Genomic DNA, 24728 nt, shown 5'->3' on the forward strand with positions numbered 1-24728 from the left:
GGATGAGAAAGGCCGACTCAGTGTAATTATCACTGTGCATTAAAGGATGCTCCTTCCTGCAGGGTAATTCCTCTCATCTCAGTACTCTGGCGCCAGGGACCTGGAAAGCAGCCATTAGCAAGGGGGTTCCAGGCCACAGCAGGAAAACATGGGGAAGTGAATGAGTTTGCTGACCGGGGTGCCAGGGTCAAGAAACAGACAACCTGTCATTGTGGGAGAATGAGCCTTCCATGACCTCAGAGTAAGGGGGGGGGCATACAACCCCCAATCCCATTAGGAAGGGTAGGTGCCTCATGTGATGGGAGAGCTTTGGTGGCATCTGATCACCTACTCCCCCAAACAGTTTTTTACTCTTATTCTTGTTCCCCATATTCACTCGCTCTTTTCTCATCTTCCATTTGCCTCTGTCTCCTGTTCATGCCTCAAGCCAACAACAGTTTTATCTCAACCTTCTCTTTCAATTTACATGGCAACCCAAAGGGCTATGAAACTGGGTAAACCCACTGTCACTGTAATCCAACTCATGGACTTCCCAAGGAATTTTTTTTCAAGTTAAAGGATCTAGAGGTACAAAAATAGTTTAAGCAGTTCTTTTTAAGGTTGGCAAAGAATTGCAAGTTGAGGGGATAGGGAATCACAGAACAAGTTGTTGTATATGATTGGGATGTGCTCTAAGAAATTCTGAGAAGTATGGTTTCAGAGAAACCTGGAAAGACTTACATGAACCAATGTAAAGTGAAGTGAGCAGAACCAGTAATACACTGTACACAATAAGAGCAATTTTGCAAATGATCAGCTGTGGATGACTTAGCTATCCTCAGCAATACAAAGATCCCAGACAAGGCTGAAGGACCTAGGATAAAAAAGGCTAGCCATCTCCAGAAAGAGGACACCGGAATCTGAAAGAAAGTGAAGCAAACTTTTTTTTTAACTTTATTTTTCTTGGGGTTTTTTTTGGTTGTTCTGTGTTTCTTTAACAACATGACTAATATGGAGACATATTTTGCATGACTGCACATGTATAACTTTTACCAAAATGCTTCCTGTCTTGGACAAGGAAGAAGAGAAAGAAGGAAGGAGAGAATTTAGAACTCAAAATTTTAAAAAGCAAAAGTTGAAAATTGTTTTTACATGTAATTGGAAAAGGATAAAATATTTTTTTAAATTGTACATGGCAACCCCATCATTCAGGTTTCATTTCCTCTCTCTTAGATTACTGTAATCCAGTAATCAATCAGCAAGCATTTCTTAAGCACCTACTCTGAGCCAGGCATTGTCCTAGGTACTGAGTCTCTAAGTATTCACAATGAAATAACTTTTTTTTTAGGGTTTTTTTTTCCCAAGGCAAATGGGGTTAAGTGGCTTGCCCAGGGCCACACAGCTAGGTCATTATTAAGTGTCTGAGGCCGGATTTGAACCCAGGTCCTCCTGACTCCAGGGCCCGTGCTTTATCCACTACGCCACCCAGCCGCCCCCCACAATGAAATAATTTATACTCAAAAGAAACTTATATTCTAATGAGACAGCCTACTAATTGCATTCCCTTAATCAAGTCTTTTCCCCTTGCCTATCCATCCTTCACCCAGAAACCAAATGGGTAATTCCTAAGTCATAAATATGGCTTCTTCTCTAGTTAAAAAGCTACTATCGCTAAGATAAACTACAAATATCCCAAGTAGTATCTAACACCCTTTTACAATCTGGCTCCAAGCTATCTTTTCAAGTCTCTCTCACATTTTCCCCATTCACACACTTTACTTTCCAATCACTGGCCAACCTGAGGCTTCATTTTCAAACTCCATGCCTTTGTACTTGTACCTGCAGCCTGGAGTGTTTATTCTCACTCTCATTCATTCTCTCTCTCTCTCTGATTGATTCAAGTGCTGCCCATTTCCCCCACTTGAGGTCTTCCCAGGTCATTAGTACTCCACCCACTACAAGGTTCCATTGTATATATTTTTATTTACTTTGTGGTGAATTCCCCTAGTAGAATGCAAGCTCCCTGAAGGCAGGCTCCCTCCCCCTACCCCATTCTGGATGTGGCACTTAGAAGCTGGACATATGGCTTGGTGAGTTGCAATGAATGGTAAGTTCAATACATCTATCCACAGAAGGAGTTAGCAGTCACCTCTCAGAATGGAGGGATGGAGAACATAACAGTTTAAGCTTCCTTGTCTCTTGGAAGGTTCCAAGTTCTCAGCCTGCCTCATGGCTCTACCAACAGGGCACTTGATGCCCAACTCTGACCTGCTTTTCCTAAGATCCTAAAATCCTAACTCCAGAGTTAGGAGAGACTAGAGAAACTCCTAACTGGGAAAACTCTCCTCATGTTACAGAGGAGGAAACTGAGACTCAGGGAAGCTAAATGGTTGGCAGTGACTTCAAAAATCAAGTAGTTCAACCCCTCATTTTAAAGATGAGGAAACTGAGGCTCTGAAGTAAAATGACTTGTTTGTTTTCACCCATGTAGAAAAGTGACTGAGGCAGGAGCCTAAATCTTCTCATTCCAGAGCCAGGAGCATGATTTCCTCCAGGTCACACTGCCTCTTTCCACCATGATATGCTGGTGGTGGATCTGCTATTTAGGGCAGTGCTAATTAACAATGAATCAAAGACAGCAAAGAAAAGGCTTTGAAGTCAGCAACCCCAGGGTAAATCCTGATTCTAATCCCAGTGTCAGGAATAGGGCCAGATTATTTCATCTCTCTGAACCTCAGTTTCTTCATCTACAAAATGAGGAGAATGATTTTATGCAACTCTGATGAGGAGAATAGAAATGTGAGATCTATTCTGAAGAATTTCTGGGTCTCCTGGGAAGGTTCTTCATCTCTTTGGGGGAAGAGCTCATGAGCTAGCTGTCCAAAGTCAGGGACCCCAGGACTTGGCGCTGCCAGGGATTGGGCATATGTTGCTTTGGTTTTTAGCTCACTGACCTACTCACAATTTTCAGAGAGGAAGGAAGCAGTGATGGCGGTAATGGATGGATGAAAGAAAGGCTAAAAAGTCAACAATGAGCTGCCATGATTTGAGTCCACATCAGTAGCAGCTGCAGAAGTAACTGGGAAGGTTTAACCTGAAGGAGACTTGGGGGGTGACCTACTGGGGACCACAAGCTTCTGTCTGAAGGGCTATCATGTGGAAGGCTAGCTCCAAGATTAAGGAGTAGAGATCACACAGATATCATTTGCGGATACTGGGATAGACTGTCCCAATGTGGGAAATGGGTAACTTTGGCCTGGATGAGAGGAGATTCAGAGAAGTCAGGAGGCCATTTGATAGGCAATCACATACAAGAGGGGTCAAACTTGTTTCGTATGACCCGAGAAGGACGAGCTTGCAGTAATAGGAAGAGATGTTGAGAGGCCTGCTCCTGTTGGACGTCAAGAAAGCTCTTCTCCTAAGAAGAGTACTCAAGTGATATAGCTGCTGGGAGAGGAATGGGAGCCAGGCTGACATTAGATGGGTCCTAGTGGGGCTTCTTTAGGCCCTTTCCAAATCTGACACTATAGAATTAGGAACAAAGATTGGAAGTTGTACAGGAGTCACTACAGACCTAATCTAAGAAAGAAACTTCCTAACAATTTGAGTTCCTCCCCACCCATGAGGTTTTCAAATGGAAGCAAAAAACATGATGGGAGTCAGGAACCAAGAGGATGACATCAAGAAAGTCATGGGCCTGTGATCTTGTTTGATCTAGAAAAAGTCACTCAATTCGCAATAATCCGCTGTGGCAATTTTGCAAGTTCAGATGAATGAAGTTATTCTCTTGCTATAGAGATGATTAGTGCTGAAGTCAATACCCAGTGGCTAGGACAACCACAGCCTAGGCTCCCCACAACCAGAGGATTCTGACATTACTTCCCTCAACCCCCAGTGAGACTGAACTCTCAACACCTCACAAGGCTGGGGCACCTGGAGAAACCTCTATCCAGGAGCCAGGAGGACACGGCCTCATTCTCCATCTCTTGCCCCCGTGACGTAGCCATACCTCTCCCAAATAGGATGGAAGTTGCGTCCATAAGGGAGAGAGAATGCCTGGGCTAAGATCCCATAAGGATTTAAACTTCATCTATTGGGACCTTCCAGTTTTTTGTTTGGATGGAGGCTGTGACTAAAACAAAAAAACCATGAATATGGAAGTCTGAGGAAGTGGGTTCAAGTCCTGGCTCCACCAGTCATGACTTGGTCGACCCATCTACCTTTGTGCTTTCTCTTCTTCAAAACAATATTTGGCTTAGATGAGCTCTAAGTCTCCAAAACCTTAAGATTCTGAGCACTTCTGAGAAAACAATCTAGAGACTGTGGATCCCCCTGGGTATACCCCAAAACATGGCTAAGCACCATAGTAGCATGAAACCTCTTTTCTGACATTGTACCTGGCAAGTTATTCCCAATTTCTAGCTGAGGATCCCACCTGAGGGACCCCCTCCCTCCTTGGGCACCAACGCCACCTGGGAAATAGCCAGCATCTATACTGAGGCTAGTGGGAACTTTCAAATATGTAAAAGATCAGGAGAAGGGAAGGTCTTGGGGGAGCTTCCAGAGCAGGGGTGATGAGCCTTTTGGTCTACCATTGGCCCCTGTGATAGTGCTGGCTGAAGCCCTTCTGAGAATCATGTTTTTAAATGTTCACATAATACAAATGCAAACGAAGCTGGTTGTGTTGAAATGTGCCTCCCCCCAAGTAAAACACTTGTGATCTACTGGGATGGGGACCCCTCCAAATGGCTTCTCCCCTGCTAAGCCCCCTTTTCCAGCCTAGGGACAGACAGACACCCCGGGTTCCTCTCGGTCAATTCCCCGGGATTTACTTAGGCTCCGGGGGCTGTTTGCTTTGCCGCTTCTTTCTGTTGACTTTGTCACATCCACATGTTTGTCTACACTTGACAGCTTCCTTTATCTGCTCCTGTATTTACTTATGTAACCCAATGGGTTAGGTCTTTAAAGAAAGGGATCATTTTTAGTTTGATCTCTTTATCCATGGCAGCTGGCAGACCCCATTCCAATGGCCTGGCCCAGATGACTTGGCCATTGTTTACAGGCCCTCCTCACGTCTCCTGCTCTTCTCTAGACTCATCTATTCCATCCCTCATTTTTTACATCTAGAGAAGATGTTGGAAAAGCCCAAAGAAGCCAATGACCTGATCAAGGGAGAGAATGGAGGGATGATCACCCCCACTGATGCGCTTCCCACAAATGGAAGCATAATGGCAGGCGTGGAGGCCACACCCTCTGCTGGCTCCCAAACAGCCTAAGAGCCTTTTCGGTGAATGTGGTTCACATGAACATCACAAAGAAGGCTTCCCCTCACCTGATGAATGACCTTCTCTGGGCCTTTGGGTCTTCAATCTTCCTGACCTCTTGGTGGCCTAGGATACTGTCATACTGTCACTCCCCCATTCTCTCTGACATGTCTGATCACTCCTCTTGTCTGTTGGCTGGAGTTTCATCCAGGTTCCACCTACTAACTCTGTGGGTTTGTGTATCTGTCTGTCTGTCTGTCTGTCTGTCTGTCTGTCTGTCTGTCTGTCTCTCTCTCTCTCTGTGTTTGGTGTTCTTTAATCCCTCCCCTAACCTGGCCCCCTTCCTGCCCTTCCAATTTTTTTTTTGTTTTTGTAAGGCAATGGGGTTAAGTGGCTTGCCCAAGGCCACACAGCTAGGTCATTATTAAGTGTCTGAGGCTGCATTTGAACTCAGGTACTCCTGACTCCAGGGCCAGTGCTCTATCCACTGCACCACCTAGCTGCCCCCTCCAATCTTTCTCATAAAGAGCTATTATTGTTGTCATTGTTTTCATTGTCATTGTCATTTGTCCTTCACTTTCAAAGAAGACCACAACATGGGGGGGGGGGGGTGATGTCATGATAAGCACATGAATTGGATTAGAATGGGGGGGGGGGGGGAGAGCGGCTATGCTAAGTCACCAGCCTCACTTCCTCCTCCAGAGCCATCTGGGTCCAGTGGCCAGGTATGAATCAGCATGACTGAAGATGACCCTGGATGCCAGGCAGTCAGGGTGAAATGGCTTGCCCAAGCTAATAAGAGTCAAGTATCTGAGTGTGGATTTGAACTCCTGTCCTCCCGACTCCAAGGCCAGTGTTCTAGCCACTGTGCCACCTAGCTGCCCCAAAACCTCAAAAGCTGAATGATCCAAGAACTGGAAAGGTGCCCCCTTCCCTATCTCTTCCCAGCACCTACCCATGGCCTGGCCAGTTGATTTGTGCAGCTTCCCTCAGGCTCAGGAGAGAGGCCAGCAGCAAAACTTGGCCAGCTTGGATCCCCAAAGCCACGACGTTCACCTCTCCTCCCTCCGAGAACCATTGACCCTGAGCAATGTCTGTGACTCAGTCTCCCCATCTGCCCAATGGGAGCAGTGGGACAGATGACAAAGGCCTTCCTATTCCAGAGCACTGGTCTCTAACAGAGTTGGAATGTAAGATGGCGAGACTCACCAACACACTCACAGACGGGGAACTCGGCTTGGGCTCTCTTGGAGGGGGTGTCCAGCAGGTTCTTGGTGGGCGTGTCCAGGTACTTGAGAGGAGACTCCAGGAAGCCCCGGAGGTTGGGGGTGGCTGTCTGCTCCTGCTTGGTGGGGGTCTCCAGGCCCCCTTCCTCGGCCTCCAGGCAGGTGGTGGAGATCACGGCAACAGAGCCCGAGGCCTCAATCTTCATCTGTTTTCGGGAGCGTCCAGAAAAGGGACTGTCAGGGCGCAGAACACAGGAGGCCAGGTGCTCAGGGGAGCAGGCAGGGGCTGGGGGGGCAGCTGCAAGGCCAAAGTTGTCCCCAAACTCTGCTTCAAACTGTTGGAAGAGCTCTTCTAGCTTGTCATCGGCAGGGACCAGGGGGACAGTAGGACTGGACTGCAGAGCGGCGGCAAGGCTAGGACAAGCCATTTCCTGAGTAGGGGGCAGAAGGCTACCCCCAGAGGGACCTGGTGCAAATAATGCATGGGAAGGGGCTGGGGTGGTGGGCACGGGGGTACCCCTGCAGGGAGGCAGCGGAGGTGTGGTGCCAGCCTTGGGGGCCCCGGGAGCGGGGCTCCTCACCACTTCCAGGTTGATCTGTCGGAGGGGCATGAAGCGAGGGTGGGAGTCCCGGATCTTGGGCTTCTTAATCTGCACAATCTTCCGCGTGACCGTCTTGAGCCCAAGGGCTCGCTTCTCTCCCCCGACCAGGCCACCCCCTGCAGCCAACTGTTTCTTCTTCTTTTCCTTGACTGGTTTGTCAGTGGGCCTAGGGGTCCCAGGAATCGGAGGGGTCCACCAGCCTCGGGCGGGGGGCACCGATGAGGCCCTGGGGCAGGCACCACCCTGGTTCTGCTCGAGGAACAGGCTGCGTTTGTGATGCAGGTGCTGCTGGAGAGTCGACTGGACCTTACGGTGGGTGTCAGCATCTGAGGGCGGAGGGGGGGCCTCCTTCCGGGGACTGGGAGCAGGGGCAGGGGGGGAACGGGGCTCAACTTTGATCTTGGGCTTAGCGGGCAGGGCCTCGGGCCGTTTGAAAGATGAAGGGATGTAGTCGTTGGAGCTGCCCAGAAGTTGTTCCAGCTCGGCCATCGGGTCAGGGCCGGTTCGGGGAACCGGCCAAGAGTTGCAGGGCGTCACAGGTGGTGTGTCTGGACCCCAGACCTCGGGAAACTCAGTGCGGGGGGCTACTGGAGGGAAGGCAGAACTCTCCGGAGCACAGGATTGAGGCTCTTCGGGGGGGCCCACGGGCCACGGGGAGGTCCGAAGGTAAGACTGAGGAGGTCGAAAAGGAGGATTTGGGGATAAGGCCTTGGACTGTGGGCAAGGGGATGGCTGGGGCAGGGTGGAGGAGAGCTGGGTGAGAGCTTCTATGGCAATGGCGGTCTGCAGGCTGATGTTTTTCTCCTTGGCAATATTTAGGGCACTCTCTGAAAGTGGCAGACCGTTGGGGGAATGCAGCTGGGAAGCATCAGGGCTAAGAAGGGGCCCAGGGCCCAGGGCTGGGAGGCCCACTTCACCGGGATGGAGGGGCCCAGGTGCAGGGAGGCCCACATCACCAGGATGGAGGGGCCCAGAAGCGGGGAGACCCACTTCACCGGGATGGAGGGGTCCAGTTGCAGGGAGGCCCACTTCACCAGGATGGAGGGGCCCAGGTGCGGGGAGGCCCACATCACCAGGATGGAGGGGCCCAGTTGCAGGGAGGCCCACTTCGTTTCGGGGCAAAGACTCTGGTGGTTGAGGCCGATCCGCCCCTGCCCCCACAGACACAGATTTGATCTTTCCCTCCAGCCACTCGAGGTAGTCGGGACACTCGGGCCCATCACAGTTGCAGTTGGGTGGCTTCATACCATGGCGGGCCAGTGCCAGGGCTGTCTGAAGGGTATCCAGGTCCTCTCCCCCTGAAGAATAGCTCTCAGGACCAGGTCGAGGGCCACTGAGGTTGCTGCCACCTTCCCGGCTCATCTCCCGATTGAAGGTCTCATAGAGGCGAGTGCTGAGAGCCCCATAGGAGGAAACAGCTTCGGCCACTGCCGAGAAGGCCACAAGGTCATGGGCATCTTCTGGGTGAGCAGCATGAGCAGGGCTGGGGGAAGGTTCCCAATCGGGCTTCTGGTCAACCTGCCATACTCCTCCAACCCCCAGCAGTCCCGGCCCAGCCGGTTCTCCAGCCCCATTGACGGGGGCCCTGGGAGTGTTCAGCCGCCGGTCCTCCCCATGGTACACTGGCCCTGGGTCCATCCGGCCTGGGACGGGTCCATCAACTGAGCTTCCTTCCAAGCCTGTCTGGGGAAGGGAGGGGGTGGGGAGGAAAGGAAGAACAAGAGAAGGAGGTGAGCCAGACTCCAAGACCATTGGCCAGTTACAGGCCATTTCCAAAACCTGCAGAGCATACCCTACCCCCTGCAATTATTTCCAATGAACTCCTCATTTTTTCCCCTCTGAGATGAATAAGAATAGATCACATATACATCTTGCAAAGTTTTCAATGTGCTTCCAAAAATGGTTAATGAGAACCTTATAAACCTGCAAGGTCAAAAGTGCAAGAATGAACCCCATCCTGACTTTACAAATGAGAATCAGAGCTACAGTGACTTGTCCAGGGTCACATAACTGCTAGCCACCGGAGGAAGACTTCTGCAAGGAGGACTTGAATGTCCCATTCATTACACAGAGCCGGCTCTGTGTGTTCCCAGCTCCCAGTTTATCAAACTCTTAATCTTCTAAATCTCACCAGCTCAATAGCCGAGAGTGGACATGGATTCAGCAAGCCGGAATACGGTACTTGTTTCTTAGATTCAAGAAGTCTAAGTCGATTGATTGGGGGGAAAAAAAGAACAACAAACTTTGAAAGTCCAGAGGCCGGCCAATGAGAAAAGGTCCCAGGGCAAGGAAGAGGCCTAATGTCCAAAGAGACTGACCCTGCTACATTTTGATGTCTGACGAGAAAGGAAAGCTAATTCATTGCCTGCTTGGACAAAATCTGATAGATCCTAAATCCAGATATGGGGGAGGTGAAGAGGAGAGGAAGATTCTTACCGACTGGGTGTCTGTTACAAGAAGTAAAAAGAATTGTAGAGATGAAGTCAGGAAAATCTGGTGTCAATGAGTTTGGCCAGCTAGAAGACCATCTAGTCTAACCTTTTCATTTTACAAGTGAGGAAACTGAGGCCCAGGGAAGGAAGTGAAGTGAGCTTCCCAAGGTCAGACACACATACACACACACACACACACAGACACACACAAGACCATGGGGCTAGAACCACAAAAGTGCTTTGAGGTTAGAATCCCAACTTACAGATGGGGCTGTGGAGGCTCAAAGTTGCAGAGGAAGGGTCTGAGCTTCAGGGTAGCTATCCAAAAGCTGGTTCCATGGGAGAACCTTCCAATCTAGTAGGTCTTTAACAGTCTCCTTCTTTAGGCTACTCATATATGGCCATGGTTTCAGCTGTCTACTTAACCAACTCACCCTCCAGTTTCTCAGTATCCTTCCAAAAGAAAACACCCAATCCAGTCTATTTCCAGCTAGGATGGAGATGAAAAAGAAAACTATAGAAGACTAACCAACATGCACAATGACCACAGAAAAGGCCGTGGAAGCAACAACTATGAAATGAAATGCTTTGCAATTGAAACGATCAGAACTTCGGGTCAAAAAACAAAAAAGAAGGGGGATGGTGGTGGAATTCAACAGTTGGTTCTTCCCAGGAGTGGGTGAGTGAGCGGAGAGGTGAATGAATGGCCAGGTGGGTGAATGGCCAGGCAGCTGAGTGGATAGGAGTGTAAGCTGGGTGCTCCTCATCCCCCCCAAGAGGGAAACATGGCAAATATTGGAAGGTTCATTTTGCTTATCTGTTCCTCTTGCTTCCTTAATCTGTTATGGGATAGCTCACTGGGAAGGGAACTATTTGGGAACAAAAGGAATGGAAAAAGAAAAACTTACAATTAAACATTGTTTCTAGAAGGTAGTTGAATTCTGATTAACCTTGGGCTAGGTTGCCCCTCAGTAGAAAGTTGTGGGGACCCTACGGCCAGGAAATGCTGCATTCACATTATGATTTGGCTGGTTTTATCCAATGTTTTTTTTTTAATAAGGCACATTTCAAAGGGCAATTAGGAAGAACGTGAGGAGAACAAGATGGAATGAAACACTTCCTTTTTCTTTGGAGAAAGTTCGTAGGTCATGGGGTGCAATACATTGGGAGGAACTTGCCTTTGGATCTCTGAGATCAGCCCTAAGGACCACCCCAAGAGGAAACCCAGTTTCTCAACCAGAAGCACAGGGATGGAATTGGCCCAGATATCTGCTGGCTGAGATCTCAGCACATGGAAGAGAAGGGTCCTAGGTTGTAGGTGGAGTCCCAGCTCTGTCTGCCCCTCACATTGTGGGATCTGAGTCTTCTCCTTGAAGAGTCTGGTTCACAAGGAGGGCAGGACTGTGCCAGGGCTCCAAGATTTCCCTAAGCTCCTTCCAGCTTCTAACAGGAGGCTAGAACCATATTTACCAAGGGATTAGCATCAGGAGTATGTAATTAGCAGATCATTTCTGCAGCAGCAGGAGGAAGGGCCAGAGCCAGGCAGTGAATTCCTAGACCACAGAAGCTCTGAGTTCGAAGGGACCTCGGACATTAGCTAGCCCAGGCCATTTCGGAAAAATAATCCCTTTGACGACGTGGTCCTTTAACCCTCTACCAGTTGGCTTCCAGTAATACGGAGATCCTGAGCTCTAGTCTGGGGCCAGCACAGTCACCCAGAGTCTAGGAGCTCTCCTTCAGCAAATACTTTCAACTGAATACCTCTGGATTTGTGAAATTTATAAAAAGCTCTCGGGAACTCAGTTTCCTCTTCTGCCAAATGAGGACACAAACCAGATGATCTAGAAGGTGCTTTCCAAATCAGTCAATCCACATTACAGAGAAGCAAAATTAGGCTCCGTAAGGAAAATATCACTATTGTCCAAGAGGAGAAAAAGGTCGGCACCTAGTTCCTGGCTTCCCTGAGCATTGTAAAATGAGGGAGTCGGGCTCCAGGATCACCAAGACCCATCTCTGCTCCAACTCCCCTGGCCACAATCACTCAGGATTCCAGACAGAGAAAGCCATCATCAATGCATCTCTGGCAGCTGGGGAGTAGAGGAAAGAGTGCAGTGGACTGGAGATGAGAGCTGAGTGTGAATCCTGCCTCAGACACTTAGCTGTGTGATTCCAGCTACTGAACTAACGTCTCTCTGCTTGACTTCCTCACCTGTAAAATGAAGAGCATCTCCCTCCTGGGGTTGTTGTCAGGACCAAAGGAAAGAATAAATGTTAAGAGGTTTTACAAACCTTAACCGACTCCCTAAGTGTCAGTGATTATTATGATTTAGGATTATCTTTTACCACTCCTGTTTGGCCAGAGATAGTTTAATTGCAGAGTCCTGGGAATGACTCAGATCTGGAGGGGCTTCAAAACCCTTCTCTCAGCCTGACAACTAAAGGGACTTCTTCTTTTCTGCCGCAAGGAAGGGGTCAGCCAGTCAGGGTGGGGAAGCCCATCATGCAGTCCATTCCTTGTTTGCTTAGTTCTATTTTTCTTTTAAGGAAGTCCTCCCTTAGCTCCATCCTAAACCTGCCTCAGCAGCTTCCCGGCATTGTTTCTAGCTCTGGACCCTAAGACAAGTTTAGTGGAACTCCCCCTCCCCTCCAGCCTTAAAAGGCCCAGTCTAAGCATCATTAGATGCTCCTTCCTAGGGGGCATCCCTGACTTCCCCCCCCCCCCCCACCAATCTATGGCTCAGAAGGGGAGTGTCCTGGCCAGCATCTCCCCCTGCCCCATTAGCACCCTGCCCCTTTCAAGGAAGCCAAAAGTGTGGTGGGGAGGGGGAGTACAGGAGATGAGTCCTTTCTCCCCCCCACAAGAATACTACCTGGGCTCCTCAGCTGACCCCTGAGATCTCTAGGGGTTCATTCACAAGGGACCATTTCTCTGCCTTATGATAAGAGCAGTTTTTTTCCTTAGCGGAGTCAATTCACAGACACAAGCCACTGCTCTGTTCTTTGTTCCTCTGGCAGAGAGAGCAGGGAGATAACTATCAGAGGCTCTTTTGCTCAGCAGCCCCCAACCCCCATCCATGTTCCCCAAACATCCGGCTCCCCATCTAGCCCCTCCAAAGGGAGGAGAAAATCCTTCCTTCCTTCTGTCCCCTGAACCCCGACTGGATGGGACCTGGCGGCCCACCTCCCTAGGCTCTATGGGGGCAGATTCCTAAGGGTAGCTCAATTATTCATGGTAGGAGAACACTCCTCTCTTGGGAATTGCTGATGAAATAAATCGCTCCAAATGGAAAATCACCTTTAGGAAAAATTCCTTTCCCTTCAGAGAAATAGTCTACCTGGGGGTGAGGCCCACGAGGCTGCCCCCCACCCCCCCTGGGGGCAGAGGAAGGGAGGGTTCCCCCATATCTGCTGCATGGCCTCTATATTCTAACCCCTGTGCTACATTGTATCCTGTTTATTGTGTCTGAGCCATTATTCTCGGAGATCCCCCTGGGTAGGGTCCCCCCTGGGTAGTGTCCCCCCTGGGTAGGGTCCCCCCTGGGTTAGGGTCCCCCCTGGGTAGGGTCCCCCCTGGGTAGGGTCCCCCCTGGGTAGGGTCCCCCCTGGGTAGGGATCCCCCTGGGTAGGGTCCCCCCTGGGTAGGGATCCCCCTGGGTAGGGTCCCCCTTGGGTAGGGTTCCCCCTGGGTCCTGGGTAGGGTCCCCCCTGGGTCCTGGGTAGGGTCCCCCCTGGGTAGGGTCCCCTCTGGGTAGGGTCCTCCCTGGGTAGGGTCCCCTCTGGGTAGGGTCCCCCCTGGGTAGGGTCCTCCCTGGGTAGTGTCCCCCCTGGGTAGGGTCCCCCCTGGGCAGGGTCCCCCCTGGGCAGGGTCCCCCCTGGGTAGGGTCCCCCCCGGGTAGGGTAGGGTTCCCATGGGTACAGGGGAGTGTTTGGGAAAGCAGGACTAAGTGCTGAAAGTGATCCATCAAGGCCCTCTTTCCTTTCATGAATAGGGAGGAAAGAAGGGCAAGGAATCCAGGGCTGCCAAAAGGGGTGCTAAGGGCAAGGGCCAGTGTCCCCCCACTCCGGACACGAGCTCCCAGCGTCTGGCCCCTCCTCCCCAGACCCCTCTCCCAGCCCCCCCCCTTCACTCGGGGCAGCCCTGGCCCTGCCAGGGGGAGGGGAGCAGCCGGCCGCCGGGCCCTCCCACTGCTAAGTCTCTGCAGCTGTGTATACAAACCAAGAGGCTCTAGGGCAGCCCCTGCCCTCAGGTCACCCCTGGGGCTGAGCCCCCCCCTCCAGAAAAGCACCGGTTTCTAGGCTGAGCCTTCCTCCAGCCCGGCCCCTGGAGACCACCCCCCGAGAGGATCGCAGCCCCCCAACTCTGACAGAGCCAGGGGCCGGGGGCGGGGCCGGGTCCCTCCCCTCCCCTCCCCCTTCCCCAGGGGCCCTCTCCCAGCAGGGCTAGGCAGGAAGCTGCTGCAGCAAGCGACCAGAGACACCAGCGCAGGAGGGGCAGGAGGGGCAGGAGGGGCAGTCCCGGCGCGCCCCCGGCCTCAGACTCGGCTGAAGGGGCCATTAGCCCAGGCACCCCGCACACGTACCGACACGTCCCGGCAGGTCCCCCTGTGGTGGCGGTGGCGGCCTCGGGGGAGGCTGCTCAGGCTCCAGGGTCCTGACTGGGGGCTGGGGAGAGGCAGCCTCACTCACCCAGCACCCACAGCCCCAGCGTGGCCCCAGCCCAGCCCAGCCCCGCCCTGCCCAGTCCCTCCCTCTCTCCCTCCCCCGCTCCTTGCTCACTTCCCTGCCCCCTCCCCAACCCTCGAAATTCAGCAAGAGAATAAGGAGCAGAGGAGATCCGAGAGCACCCCAACTCAGATGGGAGCCCCCTCCTTCTCCGTGCCCAACTTCTCTCCCAAGCTCTGCAGCCACCTCTGCCCTTGGTGACTTCTCCCCTGGGGCACTGCCTGGCACTGACTGGCATGGGAGAAAGCCTGCCTAGTCAGGAGAAGGGCCCAGCCAGTCTTCGTTCAGGTAACCCGGGCTCTTTAGACGGCTCACTTGGTCTCCCTCCCTCCAGGCTCCCCCCATCCCAAGGGCTGGACTTCGTCCTTGGCTTGGTGGCCTGGCCAGGGTGCTGCCCAGTGGGCAGAGATCTCTGTGGGTCATGGTGGCACCCGGCCTCAGGTCTGCGCCCTCCACCTCAAGAATGTGCTGCTGCAACCCTTCCCCAGGCAGAATGGGAGTAACTGGGACTCTAGAGACTGCCATCTCTTTCCCAGGATTCCCAGGCTGGAAGGAAGGTCAGGCGAGTCATTTTACAAGAGGCCCCTCTTCTAGGGACCCCCCTCTTGGTAGAAGACAGAGGGTTCCCTTTGCAAACCCAAAAGCTCTCCATGTGTAAACTCCAAATCTAAAAGCAAAGCCAAAGAATGATCCGGCTTGGATCCTGTACCCTTGGGAAGGGCAGGACCTGGGACCAGGAAGACTAGAAAAAAGGAGGTTTGTGCCAAGGCCACTGGGTTGGCCAGCTCCAGCTCAGTGGGCCCTAGACCCCCAGGAAACCGTGGATAAGAGAGCACTTTCCATTTCCTTCCGGCTAGTTAAGGCAACTTTTTGTGTGCCCTGAGTTGGAGTCACAGCAGATGGCCAGTGAGTGGGGACCAGTTAAATTAACTGTGGCTCGTGATTTGGAATATTGTTGTGCCGGAACAAGAACTGGTGGAGAGAGAATAGGGGCAGCTAGGGCCCTGGAGTCAGGACGACCTGAGTTCAAATCCACCCTCAGACAGACACTTAATAATGACCGAGCTGTGTGGCCCGTGGGCAAGCCACTTAACCCCATTTGCCTTGCAAAAGCAAAAGCAAAAACAAACCCAAAACCCCCAAAACAAAGAATTGCTGTAAAGCAAACAGAGCTAAGAAAACAATCGACATGGTGACTAGAAAAATGGACATGGGAAGAAAAACTGTGCACCAGCAAACTCAAAGTAATATATTAAAGATAGAAAAAATCAAGGCGGACTCAAAAGAAGAGATGCGAGAAGTCACCCCCAACGTCCCATGTAGGGAGAAGAGGGCTGGCCACATTACATATTGCACATGATTTTAGACTTTCTCGATGTGTAGATCCATTGTGTTGACCACATCCCCCTCCCCCCCAAAATACTTTGTGTCACAGGGGAGGGACTCAGGGGATACTATAGTGATGTAAGAAATAGAAAACATCCATTTTTTTAAAAAAATCACTGATAACTTTGGAGAGAGCAGAGTGAGAAGAGAAGGTGGTGCATGAACTGTGGATGATCTTCCACAAAAAAGGTAAGTGGGAAGAAAGGGGAGAGGTTTTTTGTTTATTTGAGAGTATATGGGGAAGGGGAGAAGAGGGAGCTCCATGGCAAATGGTTTTAATTTGTTTTCTGAAAGACTGAGGTAAAATTCTCAGCTGAGAAGGTAGAGCAGAGGGGAAGCAGAGGAGATTTGAAAAGGGATAAAAAAAAGTTTGGAAGAGTCCCTTCTGCGACTGGGAGAGTGAGTTGAGAAGGGAGTTACAGTAGGATTGCCCCAGTTAAGGCCGTGCAATATTAATTTATAGTAGACTCAGTGCAATTGTGTGATTTTTCTCCTCCTTCATTCAGTAATGTGTGTAGGAGTAAAAGCAGTGGGTGGTGGAATGATTCCAGACTGAAGCCTGGTTAGTTGCTAAATTTTTACCACCTGAGGTGATGTATTGCCCACTTTCCATCGCAGGGTCCACACGGATCCCAAGTGTAACCTCTTTAATTATAACCCTTCTGACATTTCTGCTGACAATGTCCTGGTCCTAATCAACAGGCATAAACTTCTTGGTCTGCACAAACAAATCAGCACAACTCAGCTCGGGTTGACAGCCCCTTGCTAACTTGTGAGCTAGCTCATGGGGATGGCACCCATAATGGGCACTTTGATTCCACTCCTGGATCCTTCCTTGCCTTTTTGGAGACCCCATTCTGAAGCAGAATACTTTTGGTTAGAACTGCCAGACCCTGATCATCATTACTGTCTGGGTTAGTTCTCTGGGCTTAGAGAATACCCAAGGATATCTGGTCCAGTGGGGAAATCTAGACAAGTGATCATTGTCACATCGATAAACCAAAATGCTTTCCTCACAGTAACCTGTGAGCTCACTTAGGGCCATCAAGATACCATCACTGTTTGGGTCAGTCATTGGTCCAAGCCAGAATTCAAATCCAGGTCTTGAGACTCCTATCTCAGTCTGCCTTTACACTATCCCGCAGCTTCCTTAAGAGAAGATTGATGGACATCATGGATGCCAACACAGGGTCATGCTTCAAAGAATATGTCTTCTGCTCTGAGGTAAAAGCTCTGGTTACCCTCACCCTTTCCCAATCCCAGTCCCAATTCCAATGTGATCCAATGAATCCCTAGATTATTGCCAAGTTCCATTCTCTTTCTCTCCTGTCCTGTTGTTGCTCACATCTTAAGAAACGCCAGGGTTCTGTTGTTATCATCACTACTGCCTCGTTTCCTCCTCCCAAGCTTGCTGTCATTCGTGTGAGCTGTCTACTTCAAATTTAAGTTGGAAAATCTCAAATGGACCCGAGTGGCAGTGATTCCTTTCCTCCTCCTTAATTGATATGTTTTGTTTGTTTTTGCAAGGCAATGGGGTTGAGTGACTTGCCCAAGGTCACACAAGTAGATAATTATTAAATGTCTGAGACTGGATTTGAACTCAGGTCCTCCTGACTCCAGGGCCACTCTATCCACTGCACCATCTAGCTGCCCCCCAGGTGATTCTTCACCCAATCCTCCAGTGACATTCATTAGAATATTACAACTGTTTCTATGAGTTCTCCTTCTCTACAACTCCCAGTCCCTCAACAGCTATCAGTAGACATGCATTTATTAAGCACCTCCTATAAACCAGATTCCTCTAGACGCAAGAGATACATAAAACAAAAACATGAAGCTACCTTGGAGGGGAAAAACATTTACACGTATGCATGGGTATTTACTAGACAAAGCCTGAGGCTGTTCTCTCTACCCTGTACCCTGGATCCCATCTCCTCCTGACTCTCCGGCAGATCAACCATGAATCCTATCGTACTTATTTTTTTTGTCTTTTCTTCCATCCCCACCTGCTCCTGACTCCTTTCCTGCCGACCAGAAACATGCCTAAGTCTTCCCCATGCTTAATAAGTCCCTTCCCAGATGTCTCCTGGATCTCTCCTCCCCTTCCTTAGGCAAAGTCCCAGAAAGATCTGCCCCTATTTGTTCCTCTGAAAGGGCCTCTGACCCTGACTTTTCCCCACCCAAATGAAGTGTTCTTCATGCTCCAGCTCACACTGAGATGTTAGTAGCTTCAAAGACACTGAATTGGTGTCTTACGGAACTTTTCTACTCTAGCCTTCTTAGTGCAATAGGCATTTATAAGCACTTTGCCTAGATCTCTGCAGAACTCTTATAAAGACAGGCATTTTTAGCTTCATATTATAAATGGGTACACTGAGGCTCAGAGAATAAAAAATTTGCCCAGGGTCTGATGATCCATAAATATTTATCCAAACCAGGGATTCTAAGAGAGACCATAGGAACTCAGTCTAATGAGAAAAGCAACAGGCAAAGAACTGTACAAATGAAGTATGTACAGGATAAATTGGAGGTCATCAACAGAGGGAAGGCACTCATAAGAAGAAAAATGAGGAAAGATTATCATCTTTCTAATGCAAGTCGGAACTGCAGTTTCCTATCTCTAAGTCAAATCCTCTGCGCACCCTTATCCCAGATATTTAGGCCATGCAGTGGAGAAGGCAGAGCTGGACTTGGAACCAAGACAAACTGGGTTCCAATTCTGTCTTACATACCTATTGACTATGTGACCCTGAGCCAAGTCCCTTAACTGCTGTTAACTCTTAATGCACCTGTCAAAGGAGAGAATTGACCTCGATGGTGTCTATCATTTCCTCCCAGCTCCAAACCACTAATAAGTGGTGATCTCAAGCAACCGTACCCAGGTCACCAGGAGACAGTGTGGTCCATATTATATTTTCCTATAGGGGTAAGACCACCATTTTTAGGGTGGCTAGGGGATGCCATAAAGATCTGGTCTCAAATATGTATTAGTTGTTTGACCCTGGGCAAGTCACTTCACCCTGTCTCAGTTTCCTCATCTGTTAAATGAGCTGGAGAAGGAAATGGCAAAGCACACCAAAATGGGACCACAAAGAGTCAGACACAACTGGAAGAACTAAACAACTTTCCTGGAAAACTGATCCTGTTCAAAATCACCTCACACCTCTATACCTCAGAAGGGTCTTTGTACCACAAGACATCTTCCTAATATCGGGGCCACTGAATCAACTTCTCCATCAGATTCCCCTCCCCCCAGAGTTACTCCCCAGAAACCCCATCAGATCCACCAACAACACCAAGGTCAAGTAAATGTGAACTTGTGAGTAAGAGAAGATGTGGGTCAGAACCCTCTGACATATCCTAGCTAAGTGAGTACCAGGAGTTCCTTCCCTGCTGAGTCTCAGTGTCCTAATCTGTAAATCAGAGAATGAACAATTGCATAGGGTCCTTGTAGTTTGGCAGTTTTCTTGTACTTGGTGAGTGTCGTCCCATGTCTCAGTACCTCCCTCATCTGAGGATTGGCTTGGGTTAGATGTGGTTTCCAAAGCAGTGAACCATGCTGATGTTATCTCAATTTGAGTCTTCTCACTCCAGGCCTCAAAGCAGTTTTTAGTTAAATGGAAGTCTAAAGGCTGAATAATAGTGATTTGTCCTTTCCATATTAATACTTGCAGACCCTTACATTTGAATTCTTTTCTGGAGAAAGTCACTGAAAGAGGAACTCTGTGATGAGACTGTGATGAGTAACCTCATCTCACTACTGGCACCTTTTCCCCAAATCCAGATTTAGCTGGCAAAAGGAAGGGCAGTGCTGCACCTGGGTTGTTCACAAAGACCACAGAGTATGTGCCCATTGCCTAGAGAATGATGGAACAAATTGTGAGAAATGTATTACTCTAACAATTAGAAGAAAGGCCCCATCTGAAAAACTGGGAAACCTTGAGAAGACTTGCACTGGACCAATGCAGGCAGATGTAAGCAGGACCAAGGGAACAATTGACATGATGATGGCATGAGAAAAAAAGAAAAACAACAAGGAAAGACGTTAGAAAAGGAAAAAGAAACGAGAAACCTTCCTGTTCAATCCAGTCACCAGATTGCAGAGGTCTGAAATAGGTAGAGAATGAGGCCTACCTCTACATACAAAGCACAGGTCTTCTGTCTTATTTCAGAATCATTCTCTGTTAAAGGCAATCTGCCCAGCACAGAACCCTCCTTCATTGTATCCATCAGGTACAATTTGTGGTCCTGGACAGCAGGCATTGTCATATTTTTATGTATCTCTTTTCTCAGCACTTAGCATAAATGTTTTGAATATAATATGATTTTTAATGCTTTTCCATTCAAGAAGAATTGATTTGATTTTTAAAGTATCTTAAGGAAATATGTCTTCATCCCGAGCTACTGGACACCATAATAATTGTTAATAAGATCATGACACATTATTATTTATTAATAATTTAGTAACATTATTTAGGAGATTTCTCACTTTATGTAAATTCACATTTCACAAATCCAACTTTATGTTTTAAAAAATCTGAAAACCGCATTAAAAAAAACCTTATGCTAACTTTCCTGAACAGTAGTACAGTGTTGGTTCTCTTTCTCCATTCCTCCCTTCAGCTCAGCCACCAAAAAACAAAAGCAAAAATGAAAACCCTCCAACTGAAAGTGTGAAGATGCTCAATGTGTCCATCTTCTGTGAGCCCCATGCTTAGGTATCACATGTCTGTCCCTGGCTCCCATGTGTTCCCTTCCCATGTATGGCCTTCACGTGTCTGCTCCCCATCTTTGTTACAACAGGCCCCCCAGTAATTGGTTCTGGCTGGCCCCAGGTGTTCTTCCTCCTGTTCATTCTTCTCTGTCCCCAGTCCCCATGCATTCTTGAACCCCAGTCACCTTCCTCTTACTGGTCCCCTTCCTGTCTTGGTCCTTTTCTTCCCTTTCCCTTGACAATGAGCAAATTCACATTAGATAAGAATTACTTTACATAGAAGTCTATAGAATGGTTCACTTAAATAAAGCAAGAACTATCTTTAATAAGATTTAGTCATAATTGTTTTTTTAAGATTTTTTTTCAAGGCAAATGGGGTTAAGTGGCTTGCCCAAGGCCACACAGCTAGGTAATTAAGTGTCTGGGGTCGGATTTGAACCCAGGTACTCCTGACTCCAAAGCCAATGCTCTATTCACTGTGCCACCTAGCCACCCCCATAATTATTTTTCATAAAATTTTCAAATACTTCATTCGCAATTATTTTAAAATTCTAGATCAAATCTTATGCCTCCTAGTCCATGTCCTTTGTTTTAAAGATGGGGAAATAGAGGCAGAGAAAAAGTCATTTGTCCAAGGTCATACGGAATTAAAGTTTCTGCCTTTCTCCTTCCATTTCCTACCTGTGTACCCACCTCAAAATGACACTGAAGAACAGACTAAGAAGTTTGACAAGCCAAGTTTCAAAGATGACTCCTCAGCCCCAAAGGGCCTTTCTAGTCTCCCCTGCTCCTATGCCTAGGCTTTGAGGATCTAACTCTAAAGGGCAGAAAGCCTACCATTTGATCTGATCTGTTTGATTGGATCCTTCTCCCACCCTATCCATACACCCCTCCTCCAAAAGATCAAAGACAGCAAAAAAGAAAAATGCCCATATGAATCAAACTACTTTGGGGGTAGAAAAATAATGAAGCATAGTGGCTAGAGAACAACTGGAAGACTTGGGTTCAAGTTCCACCTACATATACTAGCTATGTGACCAGGAAACTAGGACATGCCATGTTCAGTCTTCATCAAGAGCCAAGAATGCCCATGTGGGCACCCCTTCCTCCCCTCCCTGAATCCCCCCTCTTGTTTCCTCATTTGCACTAGATGTCACCTCCTAGGTGACTGGCTTTAGGGCATGGATAGAACACTAGACAGGATGCCAGAAAACCTGGGTTCACACCATGCCTCAGACACAACATCCCTTCCCTCTATTCTGGCTTGGAATCTATGAGCTCCAGATCCAGTTTCCACCAATCACCCTCTTTAGAATCTACCAAGTTCTGTCCCCTGGACCTGGAGAGTCCTAGAACCTAGGTCTTGTGGGTCATCAGTAGTAAATTCTTGTGGCCTTCCAAATGAGATGGGCACCTCCAAATGGGTGCTGAAACAGGTTTACATTCTTTCTCCTTAGATAATTATTTTGAAGTTTTCTGTTTCTCTCTGAATTTGAACCAACTGCTCTAAGCCCAACCAAGCTAGTGAAACTTCTTCCCTTTCCTCTCCCCACAGAGGTCACAGGATCCTAGATTTAGAGCTAAAAAAGGATCCTTTGGTCACGTTCATTTCAACATTCCCATTTTATAGCCAAGGAAACTGAGATCTGTCGAGAACAAGGGAAATACCAAAGGTCACAAAGAGTTGGAGTGGCTGAGGCAAGACTCCAACTGAACTCCTCTGATTCCAAACCAATCTCTTTCCAAAACAGAACTTTCCCCAGGCCTAACCATGATACTTGTCTTCAGGAATGACAGACATCACCTCAGCCCTTCATCAGGGGCTACAGGGATTCAAATCCAAACTCAAATCCAAAATAGGTCCCTCAGTTTCATTCTATGAAAAGTGAGTTAACTATTTGATAATTCCATCAAACCAACATCTTTTCTAGCTCTGATGTTCTGCATAGATCACTTCATGGGGATACTCCTCTCCCACCCAGTTCCCACCCAGGCCAAATGGAATCTGTCCTTGGCCCAAGTCTCTAGGCAGGATGGCCACTCTACAGAACAGCAGCTGGGCTCCACCTAAGCCAGTCATCTGGGCAATTCTCCAACCAGGTTACTCCCAAGGGAGAGTCGGTGGTCAGACCGGTTTGGGAAACCCTTGTCCTCTCCTTTCCCCTGTGCAATTGTTTTGGTACAAATCAGACAGGAAGCCAGCCTGGGATCCCCTACAAGCATTGAAGGATGGCTAAGGATTTTGAAAACAGAAAGGAGAATAAAAGGCAGAGAGAAGCTCCTGGCCACATTGACTTTTGAACCAGGATAGCCCAATACCTGCCAGCAGCCCATTCTCTGCCTAAGGGACTCCTGGGATGAATAGCTCAGGCTCAGGACTAAGAGTGGGCTGCCCTGCCCTGTGTGGCCCAATATCCTTATTTGTAAACTCAGGGGTCTGGATAGGAGGCAGCTGCCACTGCCTGGGTGGCTTTGGGCAAGTCCCTTTGAGCCAAGTCAATGAGTGTTTGTTAAGAGCCAAGTAGACTGGAAAACAAAAGCAGTCTCCTCTATTAAAGTCCTCACAGTCTGATGGGGGAGACAGCTTGCAAACAAGTGTGGAGAAACAAGCTGTAGACAGGATAAATGGGGATAATCTCAGAGGAAAGGCGTGATGATTGAGGTTCGGGACTGGCTTATTACATAAGGTGGGACTTTCACTGAGACTTGAAGGAGAGCCAAGAAATGGAGACAAGGGAGAGAGCTCCAGCCACGAGGGATAGGAGGAAACAGTCCAGAGTCAGAAAACTGACAGACACAGATCCCAGGGGATGGAGAAGATGAAAGTTATACATACAACGGAAAGATAAGAAAGAGAATAGATCGGAAAGGACTTTCAAAGCCCAATGGCACTGCTTGATGCCTCAGTTTCCTTTTCCATAGTGGAGGGGCTTATCCTAGAGGGTCACTGCAATCTCTTCCAGTCTGTTGGAATTCTGGAACAGAATCACTGACTAGAACTCTAGTTCAAACTCCTCAAATATAAACTGACTTGCCCCAAAGCCCACATAAGTGGTGAGTGGCATGGCTGGGATTCCAAACCAAGGATGTTTGATTCCAAACCCGGCATTATTTCTATCCTATCAGCATCCAGATTGATCACATTTTAAGGATGACAAAGCCTCTACCATCCAATCAGTTTTCAACCCCAACCCTGAGAAATGAGTGCTTTCATTATCCTGACTTTACAGAGGAGGAAACTGAGACTCCAAAAAGGGCACATTGGAAGCAGGCTCCAGACTCCCAAGATTGGCACTCTGCCTAATGCAACTAGCTTCTGTGAGGTCCTATTTCTGTACCAGTTTTATATGCATTATCCCTACTGACCCTCCCAGCAAACCAAGGAAGAGCCCACAGGTATTTCTGCTGTTCTCTGCATGAGGAAATTGGGCTCAGGCTGCCTTGACCTTGGGAACAGTTTTTATGTAACAGCTAGATCCACTCTTCTATGGGTCAGGAAGCTGAAGGAAGGGAAGCTCAAAGGAGGAAATGGTTTCTAAGTGGACGGCCCATGGATGCTGAACTGTGAGGAAAATGAAGCAAGAATTCTGGGGGTGGCTTCCTCTTCTTTCCTCTTTTATGATTACTTCCCCTTCCTAGGAGCCTGGCCTAAAGGCTGTGGGCTGCAGCCTCTCTCTGCACAGATGATAGTCACTCCCTATTCTGTGTGTATGTGTGTGTAAAAGACAGATTGGGAGACAGGCAGCTCCACCCCCCCCAATACCCACACACAGAGAGTGGTCTTGTCTACCTTAAGAGACAGTCTAGAACCTCTCAGCACAGGATGCAGTCATTTCCCTACTCCCTGTCTTCCTCAATGTCTGGGTCTGTCTGTCCCTCACAAACACAGAAGGTAGTCATGATATGCTAACCCACAGCAATCTGGGTAATCTGCATGTGTGTGTGTGTGTGTGTGTGTGTGTCTGTCTGTCTCTATCTCTCTTTCTCTGTCTTCTCATTGATAGGGTGTGGATGTAGAAATACAGACACAGAGTACAAACACAAACACACGCCCACATATGGCTGAAACCTGTCCACACATGCAGAGAGTCTTCAGAGAAAGCCACCTAGCTAGATACACCCACATCCTGCATGTACATACAAGTGCAGGTGTGACCAGCATGCACAAGATCCATTTGGGCCATCAGAACATAAATCTAAGCTCAATGCTGCATGCTAACAAGTAGTCCCCTTAGAGAATTTATACTTCTTCCTCTAACAGATCCAGGAAACAAAACATTCTTTGAAACTGTCTCCTCTTTTACCACATTCTTTAGAAATAGAGAAAAACCAAATGAGAATGCTCTTCTCATCACTTCATCATCTCAAATGCTATTTCAGCTTGACCATCCACCCACTTGAGG

At 48.7% G+C, this 24728-nt stretch overlaps 1 protein-coding gene across 1 annotated transcript in view; it reads right to left on the reverse strand.

The window, feature by feature from the left end:
- Nucleotides 1-24728, reverse strand: part of TET3 (tet methylcytosine dioxygenase 3) — a 119938-nt gene that overhangs the window by 39413 nt on the left and 55797 nt on the right. Inside the window, exon 2 of the mRNA XM_074195165.1 lies at nucleotides 6453-8754. Coding sequence (XP_074051266.1) covers nucleotides 6453-8754 — 2302 coding nt within the window. The remainder of the gene's footprint in view (nucleotides 1-6452; nucleotides 8755-24728) is intronic.

This window comes from Macrotis lagotis, chromosome 1 (genome assembly GCF_037893015.1).
Source record: "Macrotis lagotis isolate mMagLag1 chromosome 1, bilby.v1.9.chrom.fasta, whole genome shotgun sequence".
Taxonomy (NCBI): domain Eukaryota; kingdom Metazoa; phylum Chordata; class Mammalia; order Peramelemorphia; family Peramelidae; genus Macrotis; species Macrotis lagotis.